Raw genomic sequence first — 22,804 nt, 5'->3', positions numbered from 1 at the left:
ATTTTATTTCGTATTCATTCTGTCTGCACACAAAGTTTTATGAGGGGATCGATAAATGGATACCACGCTATGTAAAAGCAAGAAACTAGAGGCGTTTTATCAAGGGCTTAGAGTCTAATCAACATAAGTAAGTTTTTGTATACCTATAGAAGTATATAAAGTACCCACTTACATAAAGATTTTAAATTAGGATACGAGGGATCAAAGCCAGAGCGTGACGAGGATTCGACATCCTCTTGCGGTTACATCGCTATCTACGAGCTTTTGCTTTTACAACAGTTTCAGAACGACAGATTTTTAGATAGGGAATTTAATGGAGGCACACATAATAGTCAAAGAACTAGGTACTTATTACACATAGATTCGCTCATAATATTAGTCAAAATTGAAAAATTATTCTATACTAATTTATTAATAAGTAGCTATTAATAAATACTTATGAATCTGAAACAGCACCGCTGCGCATATTTTTGTTGTTTGTTATTTCTTAAATAAACCGTGCTAGAAAACTGGCCACTTTTTAAATGGGCCAATAATCGTAAATTTCTTCTTTTCGTTTGTATTTTTCTTTTACATTTTTTCTTTACGATATTGCTCCCATTATAGCGAAAGTCATTGTAACAATAGTACATTGTATCGGTACCGTAATAGTTTAAGGAATCATATTATATGAAAACAAGTTATTGAGAATTTACTAGGGCGTAAAGTAATCACTCAGTTTAGGCTGATCCTTTTCTGTGGACTAAATTGATAGAGACAGATACTACCAATCAATAGTTTCAGATAATCTTTCAGACAGATTAATCTTTCTTGCCTCGGAGACTCGTCAATATTGGAGCTAGGAGTGTTGTAGATTAATTAATAAACCCTATAATTGAAACGAATTCATATACCTACCGTCTACGATTTCCTATAGGATTTATGGAAATTCGTATACGCGAGTTTAAATGCTACAGGGTTTTTCAAAAGTGACTGAAAAGTTTCAATCTGGGACTGGTATTCACGCCCGTGACGTCACGGTATATTGTTGTCAATTCACAACAAAACAACGTGTGACGGCGAAGTGCACAATGCAAGTACGAAATATCAAGGCGCTTCCATTATAACCTCGTCACAAAGAAAGTGCTGCGTTGCATAACAATGGCGAGAGTGGAATCACGTACAATGCAATCTGCATGGACTCAGGAAATTCGTTTGTGCGATTCATAACCGTGTTTCATAGAAAAACTGGACTAGGAAGAGAAAAGATAAACAGTTTCAAATGCGAGGATGAAACATCTTCATAGTCTATCCCTTCAAATAACCGCGAATAAGGACACAATAATTAAGAGAAACGAGACACGAGAAAAACTAGAGAAGGAATATGAGAAAAGCTTAATAATTGAAACGCGAAGAAGATACACCATCATAAAAATAAGTTTATTTATCCATTCAAGTGACTTTGCCCACTTTTAGCTTGGTCCACGGGCTAAGTTTTTAAATAAATTTTCTTCCAGAAACTGGGCGCACTCTAAGATTGTAGAGTAGATTTTTGTTAATTTGGTGCTTAATTTATTAGTAAAAGCATTGAAGGTGAGCCCAGTTACTAGAAGAAAAAATACTTAAAAATTCAACCCAGCGACTTGGCCCGTGGACCAAGTTAAAAATGGGCCAAGTCACTGGAAGACTCCAAGTACCCGCGAATCGAGACGCAATAGAAATAATTGTGCGACCGCTTAGGGTTTGATGGGCTAAGGACATTACGACCTTTATTAATTTACGCTGAAACTTTTTCGTTCGATTCAACCAAATGACCTCCAAAGGCCTCCAAGGATGGCAGTTTCCATTACATTACTTACGATAGGTAGAATTATTAATTACTTAAAAACTTCTTGTTAAATTTGCGTAGGCATTACTGGGTATTTATTCTATTTCATTTCATAGTCATATTTAAGATTTGTTTATTTGTATTTTCGTGTCAAATAAAGGTTTTTCTTTTCTATTCTATAAATATACCATAAACGGCTTAAACTACCTGGAAATAAGAGGCCATAACATGGCAACGGCTCGGTGATTTCACGAGGAAATTCGATTTTCAGTCTACGAAGATAGCGTTTATTTTAACCATTTTGCCTCCATTTCCTAAATGCAAGCTCATTTCATAAAAATCAGACTTACTGTAGCTTGGAACGAATGACAAGTTTTGTAACGTATTACTTAAGTTCGTTAATTTAAAGTCCTACATAGTAGGTAATAAGTTTAATTAATAGCGTTACCACAGATAATATTTACTTATTAAAACTACCATTTAAACTGTTTTCTTCTGAAATGTGTTTACTGTTAAAATCCTATTTATACTACGATAGTCGACTGAAATATCTAAATCTTTTAGAGCGGTAAGCTCAACTTTTCTGTCTGTAAATAAACAGTTTGACATTATTGGTAGCAGTGGAAAACAACTGTCTGAAAGCAAAGTTCATAATACCATATTACTCTCATTATTTACCAGGAATTATTTTGAGAATTTTCCTTATGACACGTCGATCATCGTTAACCTGGTTTAATCTTTTATACAGCTTTTATTCAGCCGAAAAGAAAAAGAAGTGCTCTAACGTAGGTGTCGCAATTTCCATCCAATAAGGCCCAGACTATCTCGTTAAGAATTTATCGCCTACGCGTCTATCAGATTGTTCTCGTGGCACTTGTCTTCCAATGAATAAACACATCGAGGTAGACTGTCTGAGCTATTTACTAAATTGTCGCTAAGCGTCGAAATCATGAATAATTTATTACACCTAACGGCACTGAAGCGTAGTTTGCTATTTCATCCAGTAAGTACTCAAACATAAGTAAAATTACGTGAAACGTTTTATTTAAATGATGTGGGTTGGCACCATTCGCAATTTGGGCGCCATGCCACAGGCAATGAAAGGAATTTAATAAGTGATATAGAGTCCTTTCTAACGCTGTTTTATGACAGAATGGTCTCAGTAGATGAATTGATCATTTATCAGTATAAAATTCTAACTTAAGTAATAAAAATACGAGTAGTAAAGTAGCTACGCATGTACATTATGTTCATGCATTTTGCTATCGCAAGTGATTTTGCCGTTGCACTTTCAGCGTAGAGTAGAAGAGACATACTTGATACAGTAAACAGCGATAAACAAGCAAGGTTTCGATTAAACTTCCTATTAAGCTTTAATTACTGAAGTAATTAAATTTCATGAGTGTTAACTGTCATACCTACTTAGGTAGAGTAATTATTAGGTAGAGCCAGTAGAGCGGTTGATGGATAATAAACAAAATAATAAGTTATCTAACAAAAATCAAGCTACGTAGGTAGGTATTGCGTCGAATTGTTATAACAAGATAATTAACAAAAAATTGAATATTACTGAGCAAAGAAAACAATAAAATCTGTGTGTACAAATGTCTCCCATTACTCACACACAACACAAAAACAAAAGCATAACGGACTCGTCACGTTCACTTACCTGCTAACAGATTCAGCTAAAAACTTTATTTACTACTTATAATCGATATACACAACAACAATTGACACCAAACTATCAACTTGTTATATAATTCTACTTTAAATCGTATATTTAATAACGAGGGGCTACTATGTAGTCATGATAAACGCACGCCGGTTCTCCGGCGGCGTGGCACGTCCTTACATCACTAACACCTTTTGAGAATTTATTATTTTGATAAAACACCTCAGGCTCGCTGTGAGCATGCGCGAACCCTCGCCAATTGGACCAAAGTTCATGCAAGGTATCGGAAAGGTCCCATATTGGGAGGGCGTCGATAAATAACAGCTGTCTTTTGTCTCAAACTGTGGCGGGCACATGCGGAACAATGGCTGTCAATAAACAATTAATAACGCCTGTGATAAAGATTGATCGTCTTCAGGACGTTAGTAAGATTAGATAGTACCGCTACATTGATGCTAAAGGATTTAGGGAATTGGCACGAATATTCGATGCATAGGACGCTTGCGCGCACGGCAGATCGATAGCGGCCATATTTTTTTTCTGTCTATGTGCTCGCCTATTAGTATGCAAGTTGACCACGCCGATTTCATCCACAATCCTCTGTGTATAAAGACTAAAATGCTATATCATATGTCCGATATAAGAGCATTTCTTCATTCATGAAAGGAAAAGGAATTGTTTACTGAATAGGGGATGTCAATAAAGGTAAAATTGGCTTCACTCTAAGCCTTAATATTTATATGACTGGTGGCACTCTGAATGTCATTTATTATGGAGAAGGGCGAAGGGAGAAAGCTTTCCCAAATTAACATTAGACCTTAGAGCTACAGGTTAATCATCGTGATTTATGATATTAATACTAGCATAGCAGGGTGCTTATCGATTTTGTGGCACTGACACCTTTTGCTTAGCAACGTCTTATGAAGACAACTACAGAATCATAATATCAATATTTTTTTGTTATGAGAATGGTAGAAACAATAAATAACACATTATTCACTTGTTGAGAACTACACGTTGGGCGCCAGTTTTTCATCGAACGCTCACGTAGCGGACAAAGAATTTCTGTGAAGTGTTCGCGGCTAAATAATCGTAGCTTTACTTAACAAAACTATTTATTTATTATTTACTACTACTTTTAATTTAATAAATAATTCATAAAAAAATTGGACCCAGTTTATTATTTTTTAAGAAATTGGAGGATTTGGCCTACACTCCCAACGCTGGGCAGGGTTTTCATGTTTGACAAGATAAGTGAATGGACAATCATCATCATCACTTCAGCCATAGTACGTCCACTGCTGAACATAGGCCTCCCCCAATGCTTTCCATGTTGATCGATTGGTAGCGGCCTGCGTCCAGCGCTTCCCTGCTACCTTTATGATGTCGTCGGTCCACCTTGTGGGTGGACGTCCGACGCTGCGTTTTCCGGTACGCGGCCTCCATTCCAGAATGGACAAAAAAGAAGGAATTTCAAGAATCAAGTTGCCAAAAATATTAGGCTGAAGGCCATAGTTTCATGTTATAACAATATTATGTTAGGTACCTCCTAAATTCCTGATGCATACTTTGGAACTAAATTCCCCCCGATACTGCATAAATGGACGTTAAAAATTTAAAAACGAAAGGTTAAGAAAAGAATCGCATGTGCTATAATACGTTGAAATACGAACGAAACAGGTCCTCGTTAGGTCAAAAAATTATGTAAATGTCCTCACGCTGACATTTGTAAAGGTTGCGCAATTTGCAGGTGCCTCGTACCGGACGGTAACGGTCCTCCAGTTAAGTTATGGCTAAGTTAACCCTTTATAAGGTAACTAGCAAATTTTCAACCTTATCCCCTTGTCTTAAAAATAATGAAGAGTTTTGACACGCTATGTCCTTTAATGGGTTAAATGAATTCGAAGGCCATGTTCGTTATTATACCCAATAGGGTTGTTTTCGTTTTTAATATTGTTATTGACCGGTTCAACGGAAATATTGATTTTTTTGTTACTTTTCTTTGAATTAATTAAATATTACAAATTCAAGTGTTTTAAATTAAGTATTTGAATTATCAGGTTCAAATCCTTTTATGTTATTTTTTTCTCATATAAAATAACTTTTCATAAGTAAGCTCAGTGAGTAAGAAAGAAAATAGAAATTAAGTTTCTTGTGTTTAGAATTTACTATTCGTAATTTTTTTAAAGATTTTAATATAGTTACATTAGAACCAGTACAAACCGTACATAAATTCTAATTAAAATAGAACGATGAACTAATTTAACAGTTAATCAGGACAGCGTAGCGCGGCTTATAACTTTGTTATTGAATTAAACCATCTTATAGGGTACGCCCAAGCCCCGTTGGGATTACACCACAAACAAAATTAACTACGATCAACGTTTATTAATACTCACAGCTATAAATAAAATAAAATATAAAATAACATGACACAAATGATCTTGCAACTATAACATGCATTTTCACTTACGCTAATTATTATGTAATTTTGATAATTTCGAGTATTACAATACAATCCTTTCAGGAACCAAATATAAATATACCAATTATGCGAAGTTTTTGACCAATACACATACATAAATGTAATTAATTTAGGTTATTGCACTGAATCTAATTTGCTTAATTATTTATGCGTCGGAGAGAGCGGCTACCCCTGGGAGCACTTTACCTGAAATTAAGTAAAAACAATGATAATAACGAGAATAAAACGTAGCGCTATTATTCTACACAAAATTACTTTTTAGAATACTGCTACACTGAACTTAATAAATAAAGAATAGGTACCTACGTTTACACATAAAATATTCGTGGTGTTTGGGTTTCTCTCCGCTCGAAACAATATTACGAATAATCATGATTAACTCAGACCTTGAGATATTACTAGCAAAGTAACAAAATATTACATTACATTACAGTTACAGAGTACAGTCATTCAAAAGTTGTCTGACATTTTTTTTTAATCTGATTCATATACTGACCAAAGTTTTGTCTTTAGAGCTTTGTCTTTTTAAAATTAGAATAATTATTTAGAAACCACAAATACAAATCTTTTTTTCGTTAATTAAGCCTAAAAGGATTTCAAGATAAATTAGACAGCATTGGGCCGATTGTACATAAGACTGGCATCAGGTAGCGAGAATCTCATTAACGCGGCGGATTAATTAAGAGGAGTAAGTACTTAATTCATTTTAACTTCTTTCTTCATTAACGGACTGAGCAGGACGGCGGAATTCTTCGAAGTGGATAACTTTAATGAACACGGGAACCAGGGGATGGCAATGGCATAGATTTCGGTGTAATTTTACGAAGAAATCTTGCAATTATTTAAACTGTTCGTGAGATTGTTTAAATAAATTAATTGTATTTTGTGGAAATCATTGACATTTCAGGCATTGCATACATAATTATAGAGATTTATTTTATTTATTTAAACAATGTTTCAAGAATGATAAGAATCTTGGACATTTAGGCTGAAACTATATCACAACAGGTCCTCCTTCAATATTAATCATGCTTTATTTCATCATCGTCAGGTCATTTGCTCTCCACTATAGGACGACGACCTTCTCTAATTTATCAGAAGCAAAGAGATCAGCCCAAAAAAGTTATATTTCACCATCTGTATAAAATTATAAAAGCCATGGATGAATATGATGTTCATCTCAATGAGAACTGGCTTGTGAAAAGTACTGGCTGGTGAGTAATAATGCGAACAAAAAAAAGGAAAAAGAAACATATATTTGTTTAGTCTATGGACTTACCCTCAAGCAACTCCAAAGACGCTCCACCACCGGTCGAGACGTGCGAGACCTTGTTCTCGGTGCCCCATTTCGCGCAACACGTGGCCGTGTCACCTCCACCTGTTTATAGGACAAATATAACCCATGATTATGGAATTGCACAATCCGCACATAAGAAAGAACATACGTTTTTGTTGAAAATGACATTTATTGAAACTACTGTAAGATGTCTTATCCTTATCGTTCGCGCGTAATTATATTGCTGTCGCGACTGTGCGACGGGCGCCCGGCGTGAGTGTGCGAGCGCGACAGCAACATAATTACACGCGAGCGATAAGGATGGGTAGCTTGGGGTCATTGGACAAAATTCTACGTGCTCGGCGACCAGACTATAGCTTACTACTTATTTGAGAAACTTCCTACTCCTACATTAACGTTGAGCAGATGAATACATTCGTTATTATACAAAGCTCTATTCAACTCTTTCTTTCGTCCCAAGATTATAATAAGAGAGTAAGAAATATGTGATGAGGTTAAGCCAACTTTATAAAAAAATATTTACCAATAATGGTGATGGCTCCTTTCGCGGTAGCTTCCACTACACTGTTCATAAGAGCCATGGTTCCTTCCGCGAACTTGGCGAACTCAAACACACCGGCGGGTCTGTTAAAGAGAAAGAAACCTTAAATACAATGCTGCAGAATTCAAGATTGTATGTGTAACACTATCAGTGTCGTCTTACCCGTTCCAGACAATGACTTTGGCCCTTGCAATGGGCTCGGCGAACAGTTCTCGGGATTTAGGTCCGACGTCAAGTCCCATCCAGCCGTCGGGGATACCAGACTCAACTGTAGCACTTCCAACCTAAAAAAATAGTTCTTATAAAAGAATGGCATAAGTTATGTGAATAGTCAGTGTATTAGTAATTTGGTATAGCTTTGGATTGATGCCGTATGCTATCGCCGGTATAATAAAGTCCTAGTTGCAGATAGTAAGCTATCAACTGACAATCTCATTTGCACTAGATTTTTATTGCCATGGCTAAATCTTGCGATATTCTTATTGGCTCAGGTCGTTACCTCAATAACTAATTAGGCTAGTGAGCTGGAATATTTGACCTTGCTATAATAAATTCGTAGTGTCTATGACACACTGAAGTAACTTAGCACACCAGTTCAGTCAAGTTGTATCTAAGTAAGTTGGAAATTTTGGCTCTAGTCTTGACTCACCTGAGCGTTTTCATCGAATTTGTCGGCAGTGACGAAATCAACTGGTAAGTGAATCTTCACATTGTTCTTTTCTGCTTTTTCAAGGAGTTTCTTGACGATTTTAGCGCCCTCGGCGTCGTACAAGGAGGATCCAATCTAAAGAAAAAGAAGGACGTACATCTGAGCCAGTTAGCAAAGTTATTTGACTGAATTAAATTAATAAGGAAGTGGCCAATCAGTGGTATGGTAGGTACAGCTACAGAACATCAAACTAGAGATTTTTGTTTCAAAATCGCATCTGTTTCAAGTACATAAGGCGCCGATTGAGGCTTCCAATATTACTCTGCATTCAAATGAATTCACTATTAAAGTTATTAAAAGTGTTTGCATAAATAAACCAATATCTTAACTTACTTTTTTGATGATACTCAGTGGCATAGAATTTGTTAGTACCTTCCCAATTTAAAACTAAACTATGCAAATACATATATTTTATACTTACAGGCATGCCTTTAGTTTCTTTGAGGAATGTGTAAGCCATACCGCCACCAATGATCATCTCATTGACTTTGTCCAGAAGGTTTTCAATGAGCTGGATCTTGTCAGCCACTTTTGCACCACCAAGAATGGCAAGGAAAGGCCTATAACAAGAAGTTAGTACATCAGGATTATGTGGTAACTTAAAGGTATGGAGATATATCACATTAAATATTTAAATAGTATAAAAATTGGTGGGAATTACCTCTCAGGCTCATGCAGGGCTTTAGCGAAGTATTGCAATTCTTTCTTCATAAGGAAAGCGCTAGCCCTGAGATCGAAACCCTCTCCCATCATTGAGCTGTGAGCTCTGTGGGCAGTACCTGAAAAATTATAAAGAATCTTTATAGAAAATTATTAAGAAGATCATAGACAATGATCTACCCAAATAATGGCAGCCTATAAAAAAAAGAAGAACGGTCACGCCCCATACAAAAAAAACCCAGACCCGACAGAAACGAGACATACCTCAGTTTTTTTGTCATGTCTTAATTAGTTAAATTATATATTTTTTATATTCGAAATCTATGTATAACACTAAAATATTACCCTTTGTTTTTGTTTAGGCGTTATACAAAAACTAATACAAAATGCTTATTTATCACCAAAATTGGTAAATGTATGTACCTAAATGTCTATTACAGCTGCTATGGAATGTATCTAGGTGACCTGGAGATACAACCGGATTATACAGGGTGGTTATACATATGGAACGATAAGTGCTCTCACTCGATTATTTCTAAACTATACAAGATATCGAAAAACTAGTTACTGATTCTGAAAGTGCTTCACGAGCTCTTTCAAATGGTACCAATAATAGGGTACAGATTATGGAAGCTGGTAACATTGAATTTTTGGATTTTGTAACTTATTATTTTTTCCACCCTGTATAATCCGGCTGTATCTCCAGGTCACCTAGATACATTCCATAGCAGCTGTAATAGACATTTAGGTACATACATTTACCAATTTTGGTGATAAATAGGCATTTTGTATTAGTTTTTGTATAACGCCTAAACAAAAACAAAGGGTAATATTTTGGTGTTATACATAGATTTCGAATATAAAAAATATATAACTTAACTAATTAAGACATGACAAAAAAACTGAGGTATGTCTCGTTTCTGTCGGGCCTGGGTCACAGATGACCGTTCTTCTTTGTAAGCATAGCTTATAAATAAAAAAAAATGTTTACCAAATGCATCGTTAATGTAAACATCTCCAAGCTTCCTCAAGCTGGCTCTGAAGGCTGTAACTTTAGCAGGATCAGCTTTGACTTTAGCCCCACTTGCGTCAACACCTTTGCCTTCTTCTTCGACATGGAAGCGCAGGTTTTCAAGGAGGATAACTGAGCCTGCTGGGGGATCAGCGCATGCTGCCTCTACTTCAGGACCAACACAGTCAGACAGGAAAGTTATTTCCCTAGAATGAGTACAAAAAGTTTACAAATAAAAAAAGTTTCTATGGTTTATTAGGTTGGCAGCACTGTAGTATGGATCAAAATGTTTCAATAAAATGATATTGTAATTTATTTATTTTTCACTTCAGTATACTGACCAAGATGCTAAAGTATACTGATGGATCATAAAATTAGATTTAATGAGAGGAAATAATAGTGTTTAACTTTCTTTACCTGTTAAGTAGCTTTTTAAGCTCTTCAGCGACCGGCTTGAGCGTGTACTTCATGTTAACCTGACCGTCCGGCCTGCCCAAATGAGACATGAGAACCACCGACTTTGCACCTTTTTCCAGGGCATATTTGACGGAATCCAAGGCAGCTACAATACGCTGGTTGTTTGTGATCACTCCTTCTTTGAGGGGAACATTGAAGTCCACTCTAGAATTAATAAATTACACGTAATTTTATGTAATAAATTACTTGGCATTAAAATCAGTGTAAAAACATATGAAGTCGGTTAAAAAATCATACCTCATAAGCACTCGCTTTCCGGCCAACTCCAGGGCATCAATACTAAGCTTGTGTAAAGCCATTTCTGAATGTAAAAAGATTAATTTAGTATTTTTTATTGATCAAAATTCACCACACAGCGGCGAATTTTTATTGAAAGTGTCAAATTTTAACCTTGGTTATGTCAAAAGGGTCATTTGTTCTTGCCATATAAAAAAATAATTATCTGTGTTCCGTTATATGTGGGTGTCATATAAGCTGTGTTTCGTTTAACGCATTCAAAGTTGGATTACGTCATCGTTACGACCATAGACAATTTTTTTGTTGTTACGTTGGTAGCAGCGTCTGATTTGTATGGGAGGAGGAGGGACGCGGGAGGGTATTTCATTGTTGTTATGTTGGCAATAGTACTCGCCTTCGCGAAATATGCACGCATTGAGACGCCTGAATTTAGAATGTTCTTTGAAAATCTTCGGTGAAATACATGGTGAATCGCGAGTGAAAGATAATCTCCGTGTTCTATATCTCCCCAGGAGTGAATTGGATTATTATTCTGTGTATATTAGTGACTGTTTTGGGTGACGAACAAAGAAAAACGTAGTGCGTCTAAAGTTAAAACATGGTGCCGCTAGGACCGGGGCCAGGCCATCCTGCTGCACATCAAACACACGGCGGACCCTCGGCTAATCTATCCGGCCCAAATTCGTTATCACAAAGTGCTCCACAATCAAACAAGTCGTCGGTGGCGGTAAGTTATCTATTACAATTGTCTCAGTTTTGCGTCAGGCGCGGGCGGCACATGTTTATGTAACTAACTTTCCGTGAGCACGTGCGATTTGGCGCTAATTTTGTTGTCGGTTTGCAGAAGCCGAACTACACTCTAAAATTTACGCTTGCTGGCCACACGAAAGCTGTGTCATCTGTGAAATTCAGTCCCAATGGAGAATGGCTGGCCAGTTCCTGTGAGTACATTATAAATACTAGTTAGATACAGTATAGCGAAACATCTGTATGCAACCCACTTTTAGCTCATTCAGTTGCCAGCTAACTGCTGTTGCTATGCAACGTTGCTAAACCTGTAGGGAGTAGGTCTGAGGTCTAAAGGTGGGGGAACAAACCTGGGCTTGATTAGAAAACAGTGGCCTGTCAGCATTGATTTGACAGTTGGTAATAATCAGCATAATTCACACATGAGGTGTGAAAATGTAATGCTACAGGTGTATGACCCTTTCTGCATATTATTTAGTGTCATTACACCTATTTTGATGTTACTTTCAAATGAAAACTTATGCATTCTTGCCTTAATTTACAAATTTCTCACAATATTAAAATTGAATTGATTTTAACACTCCCAAAAATAACATTGTTTAATCTGACCCAGTTATCAGATAATTTTCTGACCTCATTGCAGTGCCTATCACTTGACAACTTAAGATATTTGCCCAAATAAATGAATTAATATAACAAGCATTTAGATAGCATCAAGAGCATTTCAAATATTTGATTTGTTGATCATCATACAAAAAATAAAGTAGTGTAAAATTATTTTGTTTGATGACCTAATCTAAACCTAATGATGAAATGTATAATTAGTAGTAATGTATAATTAGTAGCAATTTATTCTTATTTAATTACTAAATTAAATGGGTAAATGAGAAAATAGTGTTTATTAGCCAATACGAAATGAAACATTAATTAATGCCAGGCAATTTGGGAATTTCCGTTCATAGGGTCAAAGGTCATTATAAAATTAGTATGAATTTTATGCTTCTCTAAACCTAGGCAGTATTATTGACAATTTGCTTATAATTTTCAGCTGCTGACAAACTTATCAAAGTGTGGGGTGCTTACGATGGCAAGTTCGAGAAAACAATTTCTGGCCACAAGATGGGCATCAGTGATGTGGCGTGGTCATCAGACAGCAGATTGATAGTCAGTGCCAGCGATGACAAAACCTTAAAGGTAATTAAATCATTTTCTAAATGGTTAAACTTAAATGAAATACCAAAATACTGTAGTTTCTCTTCCTATAAATAAGAAAAAATAGTGGAAAGGGGGCCTTGAATAAAGATTTTTATTTGGTAATGGAATAAATTTGTCCAGCAGTGGACGTCATTTGGCTGAAAACGAAACGAAAACGAATGGAATAACACTCATAAGCTCTTGGTTTTCCATCAAAATGAAAAAAAAAAATAGAATTTTTCATGATACAAAAACTTCATTTTATCCAAATTAATATTATTAGGGTATTTTGCTTGATGAGAATTACCAAAAACTTAAAGTAGTAGGCAGTTCGATTTTTTCAAGTTATTTATAATTTTCAAATTAGCCCAGATTTAGTTGGTAAAACTATTAGATGTTCTCACGGTTGTTCAACTTTTATCACATTATCTAAACATTCTTCTGCTTCAAAAGATAAGATTGCAGCTTTGGATATTTTTATACTTCTTTCCTGGTGTTTGAAAAGTTAAAAGCCATCAGTTATGTATGGTTACCATGAATATTTCATCACTGTTACACAACTGTGAAATTTGTTTAACTATGGTGCAATCAGTACTAACTTGCCGAGTTATTTTGTGTATGAAATCAATTATGTGTAAATGTTTGATTGAAACCCATTGTTATGCTATCTGTTAACTTGGGCTTTTCTTACTGGTTAGTTACTTGGTTGGATTTTATTGAGAAAAACTCAATTTTTTTCAACATTAATTGGGTTGTAAAATTTTTATAATGTTAATTTCTTTTATTTGTTCCAGGTTTGGGAATTAAGCTCAGGAAAATGTTTGAAAACACTAAAAGGACATAGCAATTACGTTTTTTGCTGTAATTTTAACCCACAAAGTAATCTTATTGTATCTGGTAGTTTCGATGAGAGTGTACGAATATGGGATGTAAGAACAGGTAATTATCAAAATATTGCTTATTTTTATATTACAATGATAAATGAACAAAATGTACTGGATAATCTTCTTCTAGTTTTTGTTAATGTTATTTTTCACTCGGAGAAAGTTACAGCTAGCTTGATGTAACCACTTGTAAATGCAGTTAATAATAAAGAAATTATTATTAACTGCATATGCCAAATATGTCGGCTAGTTGACTTCCTTTTGAATGTTCATATTACATGGCCTTGGGTAGACACATTGATAATCGCGCGGTTCCTGACCGGTGTGTTCGCTTTACCGCGTGATTCGCGTTTATTATCATGTATGGGAACTATTCAGGGAATGCATGAGAATTAACCAGTCAAAAATGGAGAGAAAGATATCTGGCAATTCATTGTTTTGTATTTTTAGGAAAATGTTTAAAGACATTACCAGCGCATTCAGATCCAGTATCAGCAGTTCATTTCAACAGAGATGGCAGTTTAATTGTATCCTCAAGTTATGATGGATTATGGTAATTATGCTTTTTGGACTTATTTTGTTACATAGAAGAAAAAACTTTGGATTGAATTGAATTACAAATCGGCTGCAATGAGTTAGTGTGTCGAATAGTGTGAACTCTTTCTTTAACCTTTGTGTCCAGCTGTTAGTATACAAATACAGCACAGGGAATGCTTTAAGTTATTTTAATTTGTTTTGATCATTGCGTTTATTTAATTTGTTTGTAACTAGTAGTACAAAGTATTATTTTTTCGAACCGTTTTATTTATTTTTTTACAGTCGAATCTGGGACACAGCATCAGGGCAGTGCTTAAAGACATTAATTGACGATGACAATCCTCCGGTCTCCTTTGTAAAGTTCTCACCGAACGGCAAATACATCTTAGCAGCTACATTGGACAACACACTCAAATTGTGGGACTACAGCAGAGGGAAATGCCTTAAAACATATACAGGACATAAAAACGAAAAGTATTGCATTTTCGCTAACTTCAGCGTAACAGGAGGAAAGGTAAAAAAAACTTATAGCACTATTTTAAACTTTCAAAATCCTCTACTTGGTTAAACTATTCCAGAAGCAGTAAAGACCAATGATTTCACCCTACTTTTAAATATTAGCATAATATTATGGCCTCAGTTATATCATGAGGCACTGAAAAAACGACAGTAAAAACTGAGTTACTGTGCCAATAGGATATGACTCATGAGTTGGCTTATTAGTAGTAAAGTAGTAAGAGTTGTTACCATGCAAAATCTTGCCATAAATGTGTTACTTCTGGGGCCTCTTGCCATACAAGTGATATTTCTGGGGTTTCTTTCCGCTATTGTTTGCTTGTATACCTACTGTATCGGGAATGCGAGTTGGTATCAAATTACTAAGAAATACTTGGTCAGCACAATCAAAAAATGCCATATTGCATTGTATTTAAGTGCTTTGTCTTTAAAACTTAAAATCACAGAAATACCAATGTTAAATGAAATGTTACCAAAATCCGCAACTTGTTAATTTGTAGTTGAATCACACTTTTCTACTATTAGTTATTATTACATTAGGAGGATGGCTTTTTACTGCAAAGTTAATTGAACAAACATACATTTATTTGCTAAAAATAATAGATTTTTATTGTGGGCCACGAGCCAAAGTATTAAGGTGACTCATTGTTTTTTTGGTTTTAGTAAAACATCAGTTGATCTTTGATTGAAGTTTGTGTATGTAAAACTTTAAATTTTTATGTGAAAAGCCACCTCATTTCAACAAATACTCTATTCTAAATTAGGCATTCTGTATGTTGTCTATCAATGATTTTTCTACATCCCATGTTCCCATATTGTGTAGTTACTATAAATATTAATTTATAGTCCAATATTAATGGTGTAGTTACACAATGTGTGAAATTGGTCAAAAAGAATAATGGGCGACGTACGGCGAAACGAACTGAACTGCGTGTTTCGTTCGTTTCAGCCAAATGACGTCCACTGCTGGACAAAGGCCTCCTCCAAGGTTTTCCACAATGCACTGCGTGTTTACACAATCTGATTCGATCAATTTCGCGAATAGTGTAACTGCGCGGCGTCATTACAAATATGTTTACCCAAATACCTAGAACCAATAATCTCCAAATGACTTCCTTAAAAACGTCAAAATTAATAAACCAAATTCCTTGTCCACAGTGGATAGTATCAGGATCTGAAGACAACCTGGTGTACATCTGGAATCTGCAGTCGAAAGAGATAGTGCAGCGGCTGTCGGGACACACGGACACGGTTCTCTGCACGGCGTGCCACCCCACCGAAAACATTATTGCATCCGCGGCGCTGGAAAACGATAAGACTATTAAGCTTTGGAAGAGTGACACTTAAGTTTTACTGGTGAGTTTTGTCTCCATTTTTTTTAATAAGTTTGTTAGCAATTTGTATTGAACAAATTACTAATAGTCCTGTTAGCCCCTCGTGGTAAGCTAAATAAGCTTGTGTTACGAGTGGGCTCACACAATAGTCGAGCGGCGGTGGGATTCGAAACCGCGTTCCTCGGATCTCGAGTCGGCCAGTCTGACCCCTTCACCGTTCGTATCAACTAACGCCCGTATTCACAAACGATGATTGCATATGTGAAGCAGCAAATCGAACGCACAGCGTTGAATAGAGTGATTGGTTCGACTGCCACCTTGTGCGTCCACGCGCACTGTGAGACCTTATAGTAATGTTTGTGAATACGGGCGTAAATTACAAACATTCTTAGTCCATTTTTGTTTGCTAATACAAAATGCTTCTTGTTCATTTATTATGTGTATGATGTATGATAATTAATTAATAAACAAGAATCTGACTTCTTTTAAGACATTTTATGAAAATAGTATCGTTTTTCTTCTCTCCTGTAAAGTTACTAAAATGCAGTTTCGCGGTGTTGAAGTTTATGGGACGATTATGAATTTAGAGCTCCTATAATTCTCGTCTCCCTCAAAAAGTACGAGTATAGTTAGGTATTAAAGTTACCTTTAGATATTTTTTAAATTAGGTAGGACCCAAAACTAGTTTCTCACCACTACTACGGCTACTGATGATAATTTGTTTAAAATAACTATTTGTTTGTTCCAGGTCACCAAATAAAAGCAGTGATCTGTATAGTGCGGCTCCATATTGTGAGCCGAGACGCGACTGGCTTGTGTATACTTATTTTAGGATACCAGTGATTTCGGTACCTTAGGACAATGAAAGCTTATTCGATGCATTATTTCATTTCTAATCATTTAGTTCACAGTGAAATGTGCATTTTCGGTTGTTATAAGATATACATTATGTTTTGTATCCAACGTGCACACGAGGATATGAAATTTTAGCCTTTATGTTTTAGATAGGATTGAGTTAAGAATTCCGCTTAAGAATAACTGTTGGATGCAATTAAAATTTAGTAGTTTATATTGTGTTTTTGATTACCCAATTTACATGACCTTTCTCCCAAACAAATGGCACCAGTTGGTCACTTCATGCTAATTAAAGGTGGCCCATTCATAGCTTCATCTTGACCTTTGTATAAATTCCAGTTGTACAAAAAATATCACATTTTAAACGGCACCTGACAACACATAACTGTATAAATTATGGCGCAGTTGCACTAGTATGCGCGAAATTGGTCGAACGAACGCGGAAGTATGGGCGCCATCACGGAAGTATAAAAGGTGACGCACGGCGAAATAAACTGAACTGCGTATTGACACTGATTCGATCAATTTCATGCATAGTGTAACAGCGCCATTACAATTTACAATAATGCTCCTATTACATGTGGCGCCAGATGGTTTACATTGATGTGCTGTCGTCTGCATATATTGAAATTCGATCCTTATAAATGTAAATATAAGATCGCATTTGACAATATGAATTTTCAACCTATGATGTAGTTATAAACTTTGTATAGAATGCTATGTTCGCTCGTTTTCTGCTGCAAATAAAATGGAAACATGAAGGATAGTTTTTTCGTTGGAACGGTTAGCAGTAAGTACCAAGTGAATCCTCTTTCTTCCGATCCATCGCGTCCTACCTTCTTTTATTTGCTGGGTCCTGCCACTAGAGTTGCCCAACTATCGATATTTTTGCCTTGAAAACAATATCTATAGGCTCGAAATCATAAAACCAGAGTAAATACAAATGGGTAAGTTATCTTCATAGAAACGCCCAGGTGCGGTTTGTATGTGAGCGCGCCAACACGTATGCGGCGCGCACGCACACACTGACAAAATTTAGCGGGGATTAGCGGGGAGCCAGTCGTGGTTGCGCCGAATTTTGTCAGTGTGTGCGTGCGCGCCGCATACGTATATTGGCGCGCTCACATACAAACCGCGCTCGTGCGTTTCTATGAAGATGACCTACTCATTTGTATTTACTCTGATAAAACTTTCGATTTTAATTTAGTTTGGTCTACCGGGAAAGGGACACCTGTAGGCCTAAGATGCGCGCCGTGATAACATTTATCGACGTCAAAATGTATGGGCAAAATCGATAAAATGGCGTGATAACCGCTTTTCGCGGCGCGCATCTTAGGCCTACTGCTGACACTACTTAAAGCCCTCACTTTATCGACTGCCAATATGTCCTCCAGCTTTTCAAGTGGAATTTTGGCAATTTCTATGGACAATTTCTTTTTTCTTTAATGGTTAGTTATTTAAAAAGTAGGTACACTATCAATAGATTGAATCACTGCTATATTGATTGTAGAGGTATTCCAATTCGCTTATTACTAGTAGTTTGTATATTATCAATATTTTTATTGCCCTGTCTTACACAATCGATATTGAAAATATCTTACATCGATAGTCAACTATCAATAGGCAACACTATGGACCACTCCACTTAGGGCGGAGCAGGAAATGATGTTCACAAACACCGTAATATTACATTTTTATTAACAAGTCAGGTTCATCATATTGCCTGCTAGAAACTTTATAGAATTTGTAAATAAATAAATAAATCTTGTGCTTTACCTAGGCCCGTTTGACTGGGAGAGATTTCCCTTTGCCATTGCCATCTCTACTGTTTAGTTGTTTCACTCTGTTTTTCTTTGATGTTATGAAAATGCATGGAAAAGTAATAAATAAACTAAAAGGCTCAAAAGTAATTACCAGATAAGTTGTTCTGAATAAAAATTGTGTCACAGCCTTGTTAAATCACGTCTACAAAACTTGCTAGGTGTTGAAGTGTCTAAAACCCATCTTCAGTACAAGCCTAAGTACCTATACTTATAGGGACAGATCCCCAACTGTAGGAAATTAGATCCTTATCAGAGTGAAATCCCTTTTGTTACATCACAGTAACGTTTCTACCCGAAAGAATTTAGAAATGTACAGCGACGGCACCTCAGTATGCCTAGTTTTGTAGCAAAATCGCACTTATAACAACTGAAATAAGGAACCACGACACATAACTTGATGTGTCCTACCCACAATAGAAACCTACCTGCTTCGAGCCGATCGTGTCCACGGTGAAATTGTATTATCCCATGTTCCATGTACCATTTACGGTTGCCACACGACAATATTGGCTATCGTGCGGTTGCTCAATATTGAGGTATTGAGGTGGCCGAGACCGCCTGTAAGAACTTTATGGGGCGATTTGATATAAGCAGGTAATCTTATCTGGACAGTAGGTACGGATAAAAGGTTGTCTGTAGGGAATTGTTTTGTAGGTAGGGTAACACAATCAGAAACGTAAGGTTCAATCAAGCATCCAAATGTTGATAGCAGCGTGGCGGTTCGAACTCGCGACCTCGGGCATCAGTTCGCAATCCACTGAGCCAGGCGGCCATCATTAAGAACATTGGTAAGTAAACAAAGTTTATTTATTTATTACTAGCTTTCCGCCCGCGGCTTCGCCAGGGGCCGGGGTTATCCCGGAAATTATTCGAATTTTTCTCGCCGTAAAAACCAACGATCCTTGGATTATAGAAGATTAATATACCTAATGTTTTGTAATAACAACCGTACAATAATTTCTATAGTACCTAAGCTTTTCGATACTAAGTACCCTCTGTGTGAAACCACTGCGTCAAACGCTCCGATATTATTTCTAAACATCAAAACGTGTTGATATGGGTGGCAATGTTGAGATAGGAATCTGCGACAGTTACGGTCTGCCGTAGCTTTATGATGCGCGAGATATTTTGTTTACATTTCCTAGGAACTTCTGTTTAAAATTGTATACTGCCTTCAGGGTATTGTGTTACCAGTTTTCCTCTATTTACGAAGAAAGGATATTCAAAGTGTATAAAACAATATTGTTAAACATGATTTCGGTAAGTCCTACACAGCTTTTTATTGGAGAAAATACATAATACCTAGTGAGTTAAAGTAAAATTGGATTTTGTAAGATTTTTCATACTAAATCAAAATCATTAATAGTCCAGTCAATGAATGCCTTAACGACGGTGTAGAGAGAAATCCGTGGAACACAATTTCTGACCTCGGGACTTTATTTAGCCTAGTTAGGAGGTGAACATAGCAAAAGTCCCCGCCCTTAGCCCTTGAGCCGGCGGGGGGAGGGGGGTTTAAAGGTACCACTTTTCGGTTTTTCGCTTAATCCTCGGAAACTATGCGTCCTAGTGACATGACTACTAGGAACCAAATAAAGCTTATTCAATTTGCTACAGGCGAGACCGTCAAGTTTTTCTATATCTTGTATAGTTTTTGCGGCATCTGCTCTCGAAGGTCTGTAAAATTGATAATTTTATTTTTGTCTTATATGTTCCTATCAGGAGAAAATCAACTAAATCAACATTGAGCAAACACTATAGACATGCGGGAGCATGTTAAGCCTAGTTCCAGGGAGGGGACTGCACCGTGCGTATATTTAGACGAACCAATTGTAGCCACTTTTAACTCCTCATCATTCAAAAAGTACTGTGCATTAACACTTCAAATTTGGCTCATGTATTGAGACTTGCAAGATATACATCAGCTTCAAATTTCATAAATATACCTCAAACGGTTATTTAGGTATTGACGTTCAAAAATCGACATTTAGAACACTAAAATCTATCTACTTATCACCTGTGAAATGTTAAAATTTACTGGTTTTTTATTTGTTCCTTTGTATTTACATAACTACCTTTCTGGATGCAAAATTTGAACCTTCGAGGTCATCTGGAAGTGGTTAGAATTTGGTCTATAGGTCAGGCATGTAGATTTTTGGACGTCAATACCTAAAGAACCGTTTAAGGCATATTTATGAAATTTGAAGCTGATGTATATCTTGCAAGTCTCAACATATGAGCCAAATTTGAAGTGTTAATGCACAGTAGTTTTTGAATGATGAGGAGTCAAAAGTGGCTACAATTGGTTCGTCTAAATATACGCACGGTGCAGTCCCCTCCCTGGAACTAGGCTTAACATGCTCCCGCATGTCTATAGTGTTTGCTCAATGTTGATTTAGTCGATTTTCTCCTGATAGAAACACATAAGACAAAAATAAAATTTCCAATTTTACAGACCTTCTAGAGCAGATGCCGCAAAAACTATACAAGATATAGAAAAACTTGACGGTCTCGCCTGTAGCAAATTGAATAAGCTTTATTTGGTTCATAGTAGTCATGTCACTAGGACGCATAGTTTCCGAGGATTAAGCGAAAAACCGAAAAGTGGTACCTTTAAACCCCCCTCTCCCCACCGGCTCAAGGGCTAAGGGCGGGGACTTTTGCTATGTTCACCTCCTAACTAGGCTAAATAAAGTCCCGAGGTCAGAAATTGTGTTCTACAGTTTTCCATCTATAATGCTTTATTGACTGGACTATAAGATCAAAATCAAAAATATTTATACAGTTTAGACCACAAGTGGCACTTATGAACTAATATTCTTTATTAATTAATTTGCAAGATCATTTAGGCACAGATGACTGATAGAGAAATAAATAAGGTTTCCTTGTCTGGACTACGGAACCCTAAAAAGTGATGTACCTACTTAGTATTTATTTTCGCGGAAATATAGGCAGGCGGCACCTTCATGTTTTATTTGACAATAAATATTTTGATTAGATGGGTACCACTATTATTTTTTACTATTGTTTTAGTAACTAAGTTGTAATAAAGTAAATTAACTGTAAATACTTACCTACGAAATTCGATGCATGAGAAATATCTCTTTAATAATTTCATAGAGTTGAAGTGCAAAGTACCTACCTAAGTAATTCGGTTGGAGCCAGTCCTATCAGAGGGTTCGTTTCACAGCAGTCTCGGAAATTAGTAAATGAGAAAAGTTACCAGTTTACCGGCAACCTGGGGCTAGTTCAATGGCTCCTTCGCATTTAGATGATGCTTTAAAGATTTCAGTTCAGTTTCAAATACGAAAAGCTTGTTAGTACTTATGAAAACTTTTCATTTACAAGCAGCGATACTTATGATACTTCCTAATCAATATTTAACTCTTATCCTAGGTACCTAATACGAACATATACTTATATTTAATTTTTTTTCTTTTACATAGGTAGGTCGTTTCTCTACATCATCTACATGGCAGTAATAGACTTGATAGATATCTGCCAGTTTTTGTACTAAGTATGTAAGTAGATAGTTGGACAGGCTCTTAGCCATAAAAATGTTGTAATAAAAATATAAAGACTATATAGTTCATGGATTCTGTTCTTCCTTCTTTAAGGACGCCTTCAACCCCTGGGGGTTGCATATACTACTTTGGGTATCAATGGCACACACCAGAAGGTTGGGAAACCCTGACCTAAAGGAATAAGCTTCTTGCAAATTGGCATAGTCTGTCGATGTTCCGTTTGCTCCAATAATTGTTGCTGCGGAAACTTAGTTCTTTATTGAGAGACTGAGACGGATATAATACCTAAATGTAGAGCGCTGAAGCTGACTGAAGTTGTTCTTTTAACTATCACCAATTTACCTAAACAGAACTGATAATCTGTAGGTATGATAACAAAAACATAATAATAAGAATAAACATAATTTAGGTGCAGCACTGATAAAACTTTTATTATTAATACTATGCCTCTAGAGATATATATTATACATATACCTATGTATAACGGAGAACATAA

The 22,804-nt window shown here is 36.2% G+C and overlaps 2 protein-coding genes across 2 annotated transcripts; one reads left to right on the top strand and one right to left on the bottom strand.

The window, feature by feature from the left end:
* Positions 1–5,847: 5,847 nt before the first annotated feature.
* On the bottom strand, positions 5,848–11,059 carry LOC135080408 (phosphoglycerate kinase). The gene is made up of 10 exons (XM_063975051.1): positions 10,898–11,059; positions 10,601–10,804; positions 10,163–10,389; positions 9,173–9,290; positions 8,933–9,071; positions 8,452–8,586; positions 7,965–8,086; positions 7,785–7,885; positions 7,244–7,342; positions 5,848–6,150 (listed from the first exon to the last, which is right to left on the bottom strand). Exons 1-10 carry the CDS (start codon positions 10,957–10,959, stop codon positions 6,110–6,112), a joined length of 1,248 nt encoding a protein of 415 aa, XP_063831121.1. The 5' UTR covers positions 10,960–11,059; the 3' UTR covers positions 5,848–6,109.
* A 204-nt stretch (positions 11,060–11,263) lies between these two features.
* LOC135080418 (WD repeat-containing protein 5) lies at positions 11,264–17,178 on the top strand. Its single transcript, XM_063975056.1, has 8 exons — positions 11,264–11,624; positions 11,742–11,838; positions 12,693–12,838; positions 13,633–13,777; positions 14,173–14,275; positions 14,542–14,773; positions 15,934–16,131; positions 16,858–17,178. Exons 1-7 carry the CDS (start codon positions 11,496–11,498, stop codon positions 16,120–16,122), a joined length of 1,041 nt encoding a protein of 346 aa, XP_063831126.1. The 5' UTR covers positions 11,264–11,495; the 3' UTR covers positions 16,123–16,131; positions 16,858–17,178.
* The last annotated feature ends 5,626 nt before the right edge of the window (positions 17,179–22,804 follow it).

Source organism: Ostrinia nubilalis, chromosome 2, assembly GCF_963855985.1.
Source record: "Ostrinia nubilalis chromosome 2, ilOstNubi1.1, whole genome shotgun sequence".
Classification (NCBI taxonomy): Eukaryota; Metazoa; Arthropoda; class Insecta; order Lepidoptera; family Crambidae; genus Ostrinia; species Ostrinia nubilalis.
This window is presented reverse-complemented; position numbering and strand designations above follow the sequence as displayed.

Bases quoted from the DNA above. Each gene is read 5' to 3' on its own strand.
- LOC135080408 (XM_063975051.1), bottom strand. From the start codon at position 10,959: ATGGCTTTACACAAGCTTAGTATTGATGCCCTGGAGTTGGCCGGAAAG. The intron at 9,072-9,172 runs GTAATTCCCACC...TTCTTGTTATAG, and splicing joins GCCCTGCATGAGCCTGAGAG to GCCTTTCCTTGCCATTCTTG. The intron at 8,587-8,932 runs GTAAGTATAAAA...CTTTTTCTTTAG, and splicing joins AAGAAACTAAAGGCATGCCT to ATTGGATCCTCCTTGTACGA.
- LOC135080418 (XM_063975056.1), top strand. From the start codon at position 11,496: ATGGTGCCGCTAGGACCGGGGCCAGGCCATCCTGCTGCACATCAAACA. The intron at 11,625-11,741 runs GTAAGTTATCTA...GTCGGTTTGCAG, and splicing joins CAAACAAGTCGTCGGTGGCG to AAGCCGAACTACACTCTAAA. The intron at 13,778-14,172 runs GTAATTATCAAA...TTGTATTTTTAG, and splicing joins AATATGGGATGTAAGAACAG to GAAAATGTTTAAAGACATTA.